We start from the raw sequence: 15,518 nt of genomic DNA, 5'->3' as shown, positions 1-15,518 counted from the left end.
ACACACACACACACACACACACACACACACACACACACACACACACAAACATAGAGGGAGGAGAGCATCTTGTGTGGAGCAGTAGCACCCCTAATGGACGTTCACACAATAACAGACGAGGACATGAAAGGAAACATTTACAGAGAAGAGTTACAACAAACGAGAAGGAAAATAAGCGTTCAAGTGGGTTGGAGACAGAATTTGGATTTTCCTAATGTGCCATGATCGTGGCCCTCTTTCACAGTGGCCTGCAGTGAGGCAGGCTACCCAGGCTTATCTCATCCCCTCTGTCACCATGTGCTTCTCTCCTCTACTCCTCACCTCCTTTTCTAGAAGACAACAACAACACAGTCTAATCCTCAAGAGAGCATATGCTGCCTTACTACCCTCTTCTCCTCCCCCACACTACTCTCTCACTCGCTCTCTGTGTAGAGCACGAGCACTCCTACTGGCAGTTCCCATACCAGCATCTGTGTGGGTGTGTAGTCTTTGCCACGTACATAAAAGCACAGAGCCTCACTTGTTGTTTTTACAGACGGTACTGACACCTAGCTGTGCAAATGAGAAAAGGTTGTCTGGCATGTTTCCAAAGATGTGTATGACAGCCAGGGATCTTTCAGTAGTAGTAGATAGTATTTATCAGATCAAGAGAGAGGCAAATAAAGCCAAGTAAAAACAATGATTTGATGATCCACATGTTAAACAAGTATATTCACAATAACTACCATTACATGTGTAGCACATGTACGAGGCTGCACTGAATGAGCGCCTGTCTGTCTGACTCACATAGGAATGACAAGGCCACAAAGTGAAAACACACACTGACCTTCCAGGGTTTAACCAACAACTGCTATATTATGTCTACAAAGGGACAGAGAGTGATAAAGAGCAGCATTCAGAAAGAACAACATTCATGAGATAGTGAGGGTGAGAGAGTGAGAGTTGAAGGGTGGGGAATTAAAAGAAAAAAAGGGAACAAAGAAGATGTGAGCATGTGAAAGTATAGCTACTGAAAACAACCTTTGTGTGACAGCCATCCAGAATGATGGTTGTAAACAAATACTGAACAAAGACCAGGTGTGTGTATGCTGGGTTTGTGTGTGGTTGAATGTAAATAGGGGGGCGTTGAATGACTCTGGGCTACAGGGGCAGTCAAATATGCCACCTGTATGTAAATAATCTCCAGCCCACTAATGCATCTTTGAAGCACTATTGTGTTCCATGTGTGCATGCCTCTGGAGGCTGAACATGAAATTTGACTACCTCACTTTCTACCACAAAATGTCTTCTCCATACTTTAAACACAGACACAAAGTATTCAGAGTGGAGCCTCGGTGCTCACTGGGTCTTTAACGGCCCTTTAAATGAGCGACGGGGGTAGGGAAAGGGAAAAAAAGAAAGAAGAGGGAGTGATGGAACAAAAGCAAGAAAGAGAGGAGAGGAGAAGCCAGCTGGAACATGGAGCACAAGGAGAAAGGCGAGAAAGACTTTTGTGAAAGAGGTTTACAAAGCCGACACACAAATACACATTCTAAAAAAACACATAAACACTACTCTAACACATAGGCAAAACAGAAACAAACTAGGAGCAACTAGTGGTAATTTTGTGACACACACGCATACACAAATACACAGGGCGCACTGAGGCCGCAGCACATTTTGAGTGTGAAGTCCCAGGAGAACATGACTGGAGCCAGAGAGAGGAGGAATGTACTGAAACTAGGTCACAGACTGAGAGAAGGGGAGAAAAGTGCCTGTGCATAAATGTGTGTCTGCCAGGCAGGATTTTAGTGTTAACTGTGTGTATGCGAGGATGAGCGAGCGAGAATGTGTGTGTGTCACAAAGCACAATATGCTGCTCGCATTTTCTAAGTATAACAGCATCTCATTGAAGAGTGGAAATATGTTTTTGGTGATAAAGAGATTTAGACGTTCATAAGGTTCTCTTTCATGGAAGAAAAGCCCCCGTTCACCAGAGGAGGGAAAAGAGGTCAGGCGGTTCCTCATATACATCCTCCTTGTCCTCACTTTCTATGGAGATTATTGTTACTTGCTTACTTGAAAACACAGGTCATCTGTATTAGATTAACTCTGGTCTATAAATACTGATGGGTTGCTCTTTCTCACACACACACACAGAGATAATCTACAAAAGCGTGGACCCTGACTGCCCCCAACTGGAATCTAAGGGAAATACAAACAGAGACACAGAGTGTTTCTCTTGCTTTCAGTCACACATAGGTAAACAGATATGATCCAGCAATTGTGACCTGTGTTGATGTTAAGGTGCTGGTTCTTCTTGAGCTTCTCCTCCTTCTCCTTCTCTGCCTTTTCTCTGGCCAGCTTGGCCCTCTTGATCTTCTCTTCAGCCTCCTTCCTTTTCTGATTCTCCTTTACTGCTTGCTGGTCGGGGAGCAAAGAGAGAAGGATGTCAGACAATGTATGTACGCAAAATAAGTGTTTGGTGTGCATAAGTTAGTGTGACAAGTACAAAAGTGATTCTTAGACAATTCTAAGACAAATGTATGACAGATGTGATGGATGTCTGTATGGATGGCAGTTATCACCAGTAACTGGTAAAACAAGTTACCTCCTGCGGGAGACCTTCCAAACGGTACATTTACAGTTGATGTATAAACTGATGATATAATGGAGTCGCTCTCATTCTGTATTATGTCAATACAGACAGGTGTGCTGCCTTTATTTCTCCTCCTGGTTTGACATTTTACTGTCATCCCTCTTTCATCTACTTATTTGTTTTTGACTCCACTTGTGTGTGTGTGTCTTTGTACAGTATGTGTAGGAGCTGATTAGTAGGAGGTCAGTAAAGACTTTACATCAGTTCATTCACATGAATAAAACACACACCTGGAACATGTTTTTAAAGGTGTTGAGGTCTCCAAAGAATTCCTCTACGGAGATTTTTTTCGGTTCAAAGACAAATAATTCTCCCAGGTCGTTATAATGCTTCTCCATATTCTTATGCAGCATATCCAGCTTCTCAAACTGCTCATGGGCGGTAACCACAAAACTGTGGAAACATTCTGTTAAGGAACATAGAACACATCTCTCTGTATCTGTAAGACACCATGATTTATGATCAGAAGATCTATTGTTTGACTGAATAAAGAGGATATCGACATCTTCTCCGCAAACAGGTCCTTGTCATTTTGCGGAGGGGGGAAGGTTTCCAGATCCTTTTCCAGGTTCTTGATCTGACGGCCCATCATCTCGAGGTTCTTCTGAAGTGTCTCTGCAGGAACTGCAGAAGAAACATTAATGATGCAGAGCACCTCCATACAAAGCTCATGATAGATCTTATAACAATTAGAGCACACTGGATCCATACGATGGTAATTAATATGCAGGGATGGAGATTTATAGACGTCAATTGGATGTCCCATGTACCTCTGCTGGCCTTTTCTACATGGATGAGTTCGTCTGCAAAGCCCATGATGTCAGGATACTGCTCCTGGCACACATCAGCGAGGAAATGGAGCAGCGTCTGCTTCAGATCAGCTGATTTGGTGTCACGCAGCTGATTGGGAGAAGGATTGATTTAAAAATGGCACACTGAAAAGGCAATCAATCAAAAGTTATTATTGGCACTGGAACAGATTCTACTCTTGTTTGAGTACGAGTATAAATTTGACTTTATCTCATTTACTATACGTCAGCATTTCCACACTTGACCCCCAAGAAGTACACAAAACGTAGAACTAAAGACCTTTTCAGTCCATGTATTGAGATTATATTCTGTGTTGTATACTGCGTCTCCACCTCACTTTACCTTGCACAGGTACGCTATGGAGAAGCCGAAGGCCTTTCCATTGCGGGAGCCAGCATTCATATAGTTCCCGACAACGAGGATGATCTGTAGTAGCTTGGGGAAGGTCTTGCTTTTACTGAGCTCCTCGCAGGCTGCTGTCACAGACACCACATCTGGCTTGATGTTGTTCAGCTGCTCCTCAAACTGCAGCCTGAACAGGATGGCCTGAAGCCGGGGCATCAGCCGCTTCACACTGGACATCTGGAGAGAGACAAGAGGGAGCCATTCCTGGTACGTTTGTTGCCACGTAGATTGTGTGTTTGTGTGTAGTTATGTGTAAGGGGGTTTCATTCATTACTCACATCCTTCACAGTTGAACAAAGCACTCTGTGTTTAACATCATGAGGATTATCTGTGTCTAATATATTGACAACGGTATGACTCTATCTCAGTATTTCAACATCTTCCATGCGTCATTTTCCATCACACTGATTTCCCCGCTATGTTTGTGGTTGATCATGTAACAAGTCAGCTGGGAATTCACACAATACTGATTTTATAAAAATCTAAATAGTCTGTTGTGTGTGTTTTTTCATTTGCGTGTGTACGTTTACTCACCACTACTCCAAACTGCTCGGACTCAGCCAAGTCATCGTATTCCTCCTTCATCTCTCCCAGGGCAGTCATCTGCTCTGCCTCTGGCAGTAGTTTGATCAGGCTCTGCGAGACAATGAAACATATACTGTACATGACTATCAGGATCTGGACGTGTCCCAACTATGGTTGCACAAACAGGCCCTTGTATACCAACACCGGGGCAGATTTCAGCTCCATACCTGAACCATGGACTCTGTGATGACCTTCTCATTAACCTGCAGCACGGCGCTCTTTATCTCCTCATACGGGACACGGATTGATCCCAGGAAAATGGCTGTATGAGCAGACACAGTTAGGATTCAGTTGAACACAATTTATTGTTGTCATTTCAATGGATGTTTTCGCTGCATGCGTTTAAAGAGTCATTGGTGTGGGGGTATCTGGACTTACAAAGGTTCTGTGAGCACTTGGAGTCGAGAATCTTCAGCTCCTTAACCTTCTTCTTCTGCAGCTGCTTTTCGTCTCCGCCACCTTGCTCCTTTTTGGCTGGAAAAGGTGAATAAAGAAATGGGGAGGGTGAAGAAGAGGATGAAGAAGAGAAGGACAGAAGAAAGAGAAGACTTTGTTAGAAAACACATTTCTTGGTGACTTTGTTTAATGTGTGATGACTAGTACAGCTGGATATGAATAGAAATAATGTTGGAAAGAAGCATAGTGGAGAATCCAGCAAGTTCTGTAATAGAGAGAGAGGGATGGACAGAGGGCCTATGTGATGCTATGAAAACTGACAGACTTGGCAAGGCCTTCACTTTTTTCATTCCCTCCCAACTGTATGGTGTCATGGAGGTGTTAAGGTTATTGTATCACTGTCCTAGGGTTACAATGGAACTGCTATGCGAGGGCTGTAACACTGGGGGAAAGACACCCCTGGTGTGTGTGTGTGGTAAATACGGTCGGACGTTTGTCAGCTGTAAGGCATTCAAAGTTTGCAATCAGCCTACATACACGCATATACAGTACATCACACACACTTGACAGAAACGATTCACATTAACTCGTTCTGACAAGGTCAGGATTGTGACTGTACGGGTGTGTCAGCGTGTGGGGGTTAATGTGCACTGGATGATAATTAGGAGTGAAAGATGAACAAGCACATGACTCCAACCAGCTGATAGCCCACTGTACACATCAGACCTGAGGTCAGCAGAGTACTGGAAGTCACAGTTCTTCACTTGTTTCTGACAATATTATCTAACCACTCAAACTCAATTCAACATTCATGTGAAGATGCAGTACTGTAGTCCATGATGAGACAATCAACAGAAAAATTGTCATTGACAAAACTTATGTAATTTAACAGATATGTATAAAAAACATTATTTGGTTACAGATTTACAAACATGAGGAGTTTATTTCAAAGGAAATTCCTATCTGTTAGTTCTCTCTGTACTGTGATTAACATTGGAGGATCAACACCACCCACATCTTTCCAGTCTCTCCTCGGGTTTTGTTCTGTATGTGGCCTTCTCCGTTTCTTATCTTTGTTTAGACCAGACTAGCAGGAACCAAGACTCACCGTCTGGGACACAGTCAGCAACAGAGTTGGTACAGCATGTTCGGTACGAGTATGCTGCGTCTATCTGTCACTATCTGCATGAATCACACTGACAAACAATACAAATCAAACTCTGAGCACACCTGTTTCCACTTCCCGGCGACGACCTCGTGTAATGACATCAGAAGCTAAATAAAGTACAACTGTAGCCCCTGTACCCAACGACCACATGTTGTAGAGACAGACCTACTGACGGCTGCTTCATTACCAGTGTTACTGATATTCGTTATCCATTATCATTTAGGTTTACCTAACCCAGCTCTGTGTACGGTATGTGCGGCCTTTTTTCGCTCCACCATCTTGTCCCACAATCTGTCCGCATTCAACTGCAGTTTGCTAGTGAATAACAGTGTCATTCAAACAACACTAAGTATTCTCCACACAGACAGAGAGAGAGCCACTACAGCATAGCGGCACATCCTTCCATATGGCCAGTCAAACAGTGCTTTGTCTCTACGTGAGAGGCCAATCAGTCGGACAGTCTGGGCCTCTTGATGAGCTGCTCATCTCTCCGTTTACAACATACAGTTATACACAAAGCAGTCAGTCAGTCAGTGGCCTGTGGCCTCAATAAGCCCCATTGTTTCCTTCAGCTTTGTGAACATCCTCTCTCACAATCAACCATCACTTGTGTCTAAAGTTTGACTCAAACCTCAGGGCAATCTGATCTCTTTCAACTCTGTTCTTCTACCGTTTGGATATAATTTGTGTTCTATATCAGTATGATCAGCTGTATGCATCACCACCATGGATCAAAAATACTATTGTGTGTCCAACACTCCAGCCACAGTCTCTGCTGTGAGCAGGAAACCACAGCAGGAAGTCAACCATTACTCACACGGGGTAGGACATTCTATCAGGACATCTGAGAGGAACCAACACATAAACAGAGCAAGTCACAGCTGAAAGGTGAGGAAGAGACTCAAAGGAAGTGACAAGCATCTACAAATAAACATCTCAGGACAGAGACTAAAACAGGGAGACTGATAATGACCTAAAATGATCCACTTCTTCAAGAAAGTAGCATCTAAAGTCAGAGGAGACACATTTAAAGATATACTGAGATATAAAGACATAATATTAGTGTGCACACATAAATATGCACATGCAGACTTGTACAAAGACAGACAAGTACACATGCTACAGCGCAGATGAATCTAATCTCGATGGTGTGTAATCTCAAGGACTGGCAATCCAGTTAGTCTGGGACAAGACTAGTGACCTAGTGATGTCATGTCACCAGGTCAGTGTGTGTGTGTGTGTGTGTGTGTGTGTGTGTGTGTGTGTATCTCAGAGAGATGTAGAGCCGGTGAGGGAGCATGTGTGTGTGTGCGTGCGTGTGTCCTTGCTATCATAGCTACAGTGCCAGCTGCGCTCTGGCCAATGAGATCCGGCACAGCTCTGTTGACATCATGGCTGATTCATAAAATGGGGTCTGGTGTGCAGATTGTAAAATGGCTGCTCTGTGGTTTCCACATGGACAGTTTATTTCATTTATGAGCCGATGGCACCTCTAGTGTTGGCTATGGAGCACTGCACCACGTTGCACTTAGTCATTGTGGGGGAGGAGAGGAGTCAGAACACATGTGAGGCGAGACAGACGCACCAAAAAAACACACTTGTGGAGCGCCGACATCTCAACATCCACATGTTTTATCGTCCCAGCTGCCTTTTTGTTACACCGTCATACAAAGAAGACCACCTTTTGTGGAAAAACTCTCTCTCACACACACACACACACACACACACACACACACACACACACACACTTCTCGTTTCCTGGAACACTTCCCCCTCGTCTCCCCAACAGCTGCTTGGCAGTGAGAGATGATGAGGATGGGGGATGTGTGTGTGTGTGTGTGGGGGGGGGGGGGGGGGGGGGGGGGGGGGGGGGTGTGTATGTGTGAGAATGCACACAGAAAAGCATGTGTGTCATGAAAGAAGAAAAAAAAAAATTCTTCCATTTTGACTTCTGTTTTTAATTAAGGAGAAAGAGAGAAATGGAGGAGAGGTGAAGGAGGGGTGCAGAGAATCATGAGGAGCCAAGTCATGCAGAGGGGTCTTAGTCAATATGTGCGTGTGTGTGTGTGTGCGCGCGCACGTGTGTCTATCTGCACAAAGAGGAGTCTGTTTATCAGTCAGCAGGCCTGAGTGTGTCCTTCAACCCCCTCCCTCCTATTCCCTTCCTCTCTCATTCCCTCACTCCTTAAAAGGAGAAAATGTGTGCTGGAGAAAGCTATGGGTAGCCAGGCTTGGAGAAAGAGAAACAAAATTAAAAAGACAGATGGACAGATGTAAAAAAGAAGAAACAGAAACAAAAGGAGAAAGAGAGAGAAAACAGTTTGGTACACTTTCATCCCTATAGCCTGAACTGAAAGAGTAGTTTCAGTCCTCTCCTTTCAATCTCTCCTCCTGGTTTTTTTCCATGCGGTCTATTCATCCGCTTATGAATCCACTCCCTGCTTGTGGAGCTGCTGCAGTTTATTTTTAACCCACTAAAAGCTTACAGATGATGTGCTCTATTGTATATAAATATGTTTTTCATGGGCCCCCTGGTGGCAAGACAGAACAAATGCTCAACATTAACTTTATATAACTTCTAGCTAACTTTTTTCCATTCAGCATTCCAGGGCTGGAGATTGTCGAAACTGGAACGGAGCAGAAGGGTTTATAGTTACAACATCAACATCCCGGGGTTCAGCCGTTCTCTGGAAAAAGTTGCTGAGGTTGCCCAATTGAAAGAACCACACAGAAACACAAACACATCTTTTGCCAACTTCAAACATCAACATAACATATTTCAGGGAAACTTAATTAACAAGAAAGCCTTTTGGTTTTTAGAAGGTTTACTTTGAGAACGCAAAAGTGTTCGTACTAAAAGGGGAATGAGACAAAGAAAAAAAGAAAGGGAGGGGGGGGCATAATGTTCTTTGTCTAAACGAAATAGAAGGCCAAAACTATGGCAGACAGAAGGACAGCTGTAGCCTTGGTCCCTTTAAACTTTAAATGTCCAACATTCTGTCATTCTCTTTATAAGAGTGTGTACGTGTGTTACAATGTAAGCAAGTTTGACAGAAGAAGAATACGGGGGTTTCCACAGTAACCTGGGTCTGAAAGAGCCCCTTCATCCTGTTTTTCACTGTGAAAGGAAATGAGGAGAAAAAAAATCCTGACTGTGTGTGTGTGTGTGTGTGTGCATGTGAAAAGAACCAGATGGCAGGGTGCGGCAGTGAGGAGGGGGGGACGGGGGCAGGATGTGGGAGGGCCAGGATGCAGGGGGAGGGCTTGTGGGAGGGGCTAAGACTGTGCTCACTTGCGCACCCCTGGTGCATGAACAGCACAACTGCAGCTTAGATTTTCTGCACTGAACTAGGTCGGATATTATCACACTACATTTGGTTTAGAAACATAAAAAATGGTCAATATTTACATCTTAAAAAAATATCTAAATAATCTAGAGTACAGAAATGTGTTTTGTTTTACCGTCTGCTCATTAGACTCGGCCTGCGGTCTCCGACTAACACTTTCAACCGAGACTGAACACTTCTGAACTTCTGTTTTCAAAAGGAATTATTCAAAAATATTTTGAATCTCCAGCCTGTAAAAAAAACGTTCGTAAGAATTTATAAAACATAATTAGCTTATTTAATGTTCTTACATAATGTACAATTACAAGTATTACCTGAACATGTATTCTATTTGATTCAATTCAAAATTAAATCAAATAGATTTGGACCGCTTATCAGTATCTTCTTGTATCTTGTATCACTCATTAAGTAATGTTTGAACATATAAATTATCGGAATATTTGAGGATTGTGATATTTAAATTGTTAGTCAATGCATTAAATGGCTTAAAGATAGTCAATTAATCTCATAGTTGGCAGCAGGTCACAAACTGTTGTTCTGAATTATTTTGCTAACATTTGGATGACACAAAACTTCGAAATATACTTAAAACTGGAAGAACTGTATACTTAAAATAATATACAGACTGTCAATGTTAACTTAAATGTTCTACATTAGCCTTGAACTAAAATATATGTAGATATTTATTCTGCACATTATTAAATAGTATTTCTGTTCTGTATTGTTCTATAGAGTAACAAGTCTTCATTTAAATCTAGATCTATTGACTACAGGAGGCACAATGTGTGGGTCCTTCAGTGTGGTTACTGTTTATGTGTGGAGCTGCAGTGCCCTCCACTGGAGACATGAGTATACTGCTGCTAGATGATGGTATACGGCTCGCAAACCCCTACACCTAGACCCACTGTTTATTACCTTCACACTCCATCTCACTCACCATCTAAGCTGTGTGTGAGTGTGAAGACAAAAGTTAAAAGAATGAACATACTGACTGTGTGTGTGCATATGTGTGATGGTTTAGGGGGTACAAATGGGGGAGACAGAGGTGGAAGGAGTGTGTTGAAGTGGGAGACGGGGCAGATGTTTAGAAACAGTGGGTCTGTGTGTGTCAGTGTTGTTCTCTCAGGGCCATTCTGACCTCTCTATGCTCTTCTGGCCATGAAGGTCTTCAGCGATGATGCACACTCGGCACGTAACGGCTTCACTGATGAGACACACACGCACAAGCGCACACACGCACCAACACACACAGAGTATGCTGCCTGCATTGCTGATAAAGTGCATTACAGTCGACACACCGACACAGCACTACCTTGAACTCGCATTCACACTTGCTGAAACCACACAAACAGCCCATAAATCCCCATAGCGAATAACAGAGGACACACACACACACACACACACACACACACAGAGAGGTGAGCTGCTGGTGTGCTTATTAAATCAGTCCTATATCAGCCAGTCTCCTTGGGACAGCAGAAAAGATTTACTACAGCAATTACACCGGCTAATTACAAGGAGGAGAGAAAGAGGGAGTGGGGGAGAGCTACGGAGTGTAAAGGAGGGAAGGAAATCAAATCAAAAGGAGCAAGAGCAAATAAAGGTGTGAGAACGGAGAGGATGAGAGAGCAAATAAAGGGGAGTGAGATAGAGAGAAGTTAGTTCAAAAGACAAAGACAAAGAGGAAGTGACCTTGAAGCCAGTCACAACACCTGAGCCTTGAATAGGGGACACGGAAACAACAACAACACAAAAGGTTCAATGTTCAAACCTCAAAGTCACAAAGCAGCTGTGCGTGTGTGTGTCCGTCTGTATAACTGAGTGACTCACTGAGTGTGCGAGTAGTTTTTCTGTAGTGTTTGTTATTCACAGTGTGGATGTCCTTGACGCTGCACCGGCCTTCACAGCACAGTGCTCCCTCTACGGGGAGGAGAGTGAATTACATCGTTAGGGTGGCTCACTGACCGCTATCAATCAACCCTGATCCCTGTTCCTAGCACTGTGGATGACGTGAGGTGACAGTTAGAGACACATATACTTTACGCATATGTGTGTGTGTGTGTGTGTGTGTGTGTGTGTGTGTGTGTGTGTGTGTGTGTGTGGACTGACTGATGAGATTAGTGTTCTTACAGATGGGAACGTGTGAATATCTGGCGATATCTCATATATAGAGATGCAATTAAAAACTGCTAATAACTTGATACTTCATCATTCCTATTAGGGAAAGATGAGTTTGCCCCCCCCCACAAGCTCTTACTCATATGCACTCCATCCAGCCAGCGCCAGCTGCCTGACAAATGTAGTGACATTTCCCTGCCTGTCAGGTGTACGGTCCATCCCGACCGCTTCCATGACATATGCACAACCATGCAGAAAGTCTCATTTACATGAGCACAGAGGTGGAAATGAAAACTTAGAAATTGGGTTTCTATCTCAATTAAAAAGTTAGATGAACTGTAACACGCATGCACCCCATGAGGCCCATTTTGCCCCGGGCAAAAAGGATTAGGTGCTGCGCTCCTGTCAGCCCTCAAATATTCATTATTACCTCACGGAGAGATAGCAGGCAGAGAGCGAGTGGGAGCCAGAAGGAGCTAGAAAAAGGGAAGAGTGCAGAAAAGAGCACGAGTAAGTGATAGAGAGGCACTTTATGAATACAAGCAGTTCTGACTTATGCAAAGCAAACTAGATGAAAGGCGGACAGAAAAAAAAAAAATGGAGGTCTACACAGTGTCATGCCATGGAGGACCGTTAAAAGCTTGTTGCTGGACTGGAGCACACACTCATCCTGTTAATCCCTCAGTTTCTATCCTCTCGTCTCCAACCATCCATCCCTTCACTCGTCTTTATCTCTGCTTCAGTGATGAGGACAAAGGAAAGCACTCACTCATTTGCTCCATCCCCCCCCCCTCCTTTCTCCTTCTCTTGGTCTCTTCAGGCGAGGCTCACGGGCCTGATTAGCAATTGTGACTTGACCGCATGGTGGAAAGATTGGCACACATGCAATAACACACACACACACACACACACACACACACACACACACACACACACACACACAGAGACACACACACACACACACAGACACACACAGACACACACACACGTATGTGGCAAAGAGGAGGACCAGGGCCAGTTTTGCTAGGTCTAATTACCCCTTGAGCACTGCCCAGAGACAATAAGGGGGGCTGGGGAGGGAGTTTTTGCCTTTTCTAATGTCAGCCATCGCTCGCAGGAGATACACACTCACGCACACTTGAGGAAGTGGATCTGACTGCAGGCAAAGAGATTGGGCTGTTGTCTGGTGCTTGTCACCATGGTGTCTTTCAGCCAACATGTTAATATGACCAAGCCAAGGAAACTAGTAACTAGAGAGGTAAAAAGGGAAAAGACACGTGGAGAGCAATGCTGGAGGAGAGATGAAGGGGATGAATCTCAAATTGGAGCACTTGCAAAGGGAGGCAGTATTGTGAGGGAGAGGCCATGGAGCAAAAAGGTTGAGGAAAAGAATTTAGAGTAAGATGATGTGATTTGGTCAACAAAGTAAGAAGAAAGAGGGCATGAAAGCCCAGTTTCAGAGAGTCTGCCACAGCTATGATGATTAGGACACTCCAACACAAAGCCCCCCCCCCCCTTTGAACTTAAACTTTGTGTATTTTATTTACAGCTTTGAATCATTGAAAAAAAACAGAAAGTATACCAATGCTGCAATCCAAACTGCTGAAAACATGGTGAGCACCTCTTTGCATGTGTGTATGTGAACCTCTCTCTTTGTTGCAAAGCTTTGGGAAAACTACGGCAGGTGTTTGAAGTACATCAATAACACTGGATCATAGTGAAACTAAGTAGCTGGAGGGGGATGACAACCACAATCTGGCAACCTCCAACTCTGCGTGGGAACCTGGGGAAAGTCTCTCACATCAAAGATCCGTTGGGGTGCAGCAGGGTTTCCAGTTGGTGAAGTCAGTTTTACCCCATCCCCAAAAGAGAAGAAAAAAAACAGCAATCCCCCAAATAAACTAAACTAGAAAAGCATATTCAAACAGAGAGACAGACGATCAAATCCTCTCCTAGAACATCTGTCTACTGGCCTCTCAGGAATTGGCTGTAGTTGAAGCTAGACAAAAAGACACACATGCACACGCACACACACACACACACACACACACACACACACACACACACACACACACGCACACACACACCTAATCCCACCATGTGCTTAGTGAGCCATCAGGGGACGTGTTGCCAATCAGAGTGCTATGTGAGGTTGGGCGAATGAAAACAATCAAGGAACAACACACAATATGGCCGAGAGACTGGCACGTGTTTGTGCTAGTGACAGAGTGTGTATGTGTGTGTGCGTGATTGAGTTGACAGATTCAAAACACACATAATGCCAACCAGAGACCAGCCTCTGGGCTCACCCGGTGCATTCCTAGAGGCTGCGTGTGGAGATATTTTCTGGTTGTTCTGGAACTAAAAATGATACGATGGTAAGAGTGGAGTGTTCAGGAAAATAACCAATTTAGGATTCACTGCTGCTGTGCACATCTTTGGACGAAAGAGTCTGCAAAATGAATGGAAGTATTATCTTTGCACTTCCATGTTCAACTTGCAGGCTGACCCGGATGGGATTTATTTTTCTTTTATTATTTAGCGCTCACATGCACTAACATGCACACGTGGCCGGCCCGGCTGTGTCAACAAAGCACAGAAAATCTCACGCAGACTTAATTGCGACTTCAGTCTCTGCTCACGTTACTTCCTCTTCATGTTTCCATACCGTTAGCTGCCATTTCAATCCTCTGAATATCCCACAGAGAAGCTCTAAACAACAGCCACGATCTCTATTCCTAACACAAGACTGTGTGGTCTCTTCTTCACTACCTGTTGTTTGTGCCGTGGACTTGTTAACTAGCATGCGTGCGTGCGTGTCTAGCAAGCTACTGCTGCTCTCTCTGTCTTGTCTTTTCTCACAGCTCAGTGAGTATGTCAGACTGCATTGGCCCTCTTTCAGAAGCTACTGAGAGATGGCAGCACCATTAAAATTTAACCCACTATCTCACCACTCACCACACTCTGACAAGCGAGGAGGGGAGAGAATGGCGGAGATAGCCAGGCAGGCATACAAGGATATACAGGCATATATCTAACCACAGATTTGCACACACACACGGACACACACACACCAAGGAATGTGTGAGATGTGATAGCAAGAGATTGGGAGCGACGGAGCAAAAGATCCGATACAGATGGAAAGTAAAGAATGAGATGGAAGAGATTACCGCTTAAAAACCACACACATCTGATGCGTAAACGGCTGTGGAAATGAGTGACATCGAGAATGTGTATGGGCCTGGCGTCCCATCAGCCTACACTATCCCTCTCTCCAAATCCACATTTCCAAACTTGCTATTACTTTCTCCCTCCCTCATAGGCAATCTGTGCTCTTTAGTTTCCCTCCCTCTCCTTTTAAAATCTCTCTCTTCAATGTTTTTCGACACATTGCTTTTTCATTTTTCGGTCTTCTACTCTCCGTCTCCAGTTTTTGTACCGCTCTCTCTCTTCCTCTTTCTGTTCCTGTGCTTTTGTGCCCCAGTGGAGTGTGGGATCGCAGGCAGTGCTGGGAGGCCTACGGTCTTTTAATTAAGAAGCAAGGCAGAACGAGGCCACAGTTAACAAGGACACACACACAGTTTGCATTGCTTTGCTTGCAAGGACCCACATTGTCTACAGGCCACAGCGTTTAAGTCAACCATTGGAGAGGATGGGCTCAGGTCAGCCATGAGGTGCCAACACTGATCTAAACCCGATTCAAATCCAACTCCTAACCCTGAATCTGTACCATGAAACTGAGAAAGACTAAATTATAAGAATAGACTAGACACCCACGTAAACAAACCCTCAGTACATACACACAGAGACACAGAGACTGGTAAAGACCATTGTGCTCAGATCTCCCACTCACACATCACAACACCTAATCAGAGGCTGAGGACCTGGGTTGAAATCTGCGGGACAAGGACTCAATCAGCTACTCAATCTCACACACACCCCGAGCTGACGGACGAGAGGAAGGCCATTACATTATTCAGTCTACCTCATCACCACTGTAACCAACACACACACACACACACACACACACACACACACACACACACACACA

General features: G+C 44.2%; 1 protein-coding gene across 4 annotated transcripts in view; it reads right to left on the bottom strand.

The window, feature by feature from the left end:
- The window catches only part of diaph1 (diaphanous related formin 1), a 79,936-nt gene that overhangs the window by 10,638 nt on the left and 53,780 nt on the right, over positions 1-15,518 (bottom strand). For all 4 annotated transcript variants that reach the window (XR_004213298.1, XM_031862907.1, XM_031862905.1 and 1 more), the window contains 8 exons: positions 4,817-4,912; positions 4,606-4,700; positions 4,388-4,489; positions 3,791-4,030; positions 3,409-3,538; positions 3,138-3,262; positions 2,869-3,033; positions 2,271-2,403 (listed from right to left, as the gene is read on the bottom strand). Coding sequence is in view for 3 of the 4 variants with exons in the window: in XM_031862907.1 (XP_031718767.1) it covers positions 2,271-2,403; positions 2,869-3,033; positions 3,138-3,262; positions 3,409-3,538; positions 3,791-4,030; positions 4,388-4,489; positions 4,606-4,700; positions 4,817-4,912 (1,086 nt within the window). In the remaining variant the exon portion in view is untranslated. The remainder of the gene's footprint in view (positions 1-2,270; positions 2,404-2,868; positions 3,034-3,137; positions 3,263-3,408; positions 3,539-3,790; positions 4,031-4,387; positions 4,490-4,605; positions 4,701-4,816; positions 4,913-15,518) is intronic.

This window comes from Anarrhichthys ocellatus, unplaced genomic scaffold, assembly GCF_004355925.1.
Source record: "Anarrhichthys ocellatus isolate YVR2014 unplaced genomic scaffold, GSC_Weel_1.0 scaffold27, whole genome shotgun sequence".
Taxonomy (NCBI): domain Eukaryota; kingdom Metazoa; phylum Chordata; class Actinopteri; order Perciformes; family Anarhichadidae; genus Anarrhichthys; species Anarrhichthys ocellatus.
This window is presented reverse-complemented; position numbering and strand designations above follow the sequence as displayed.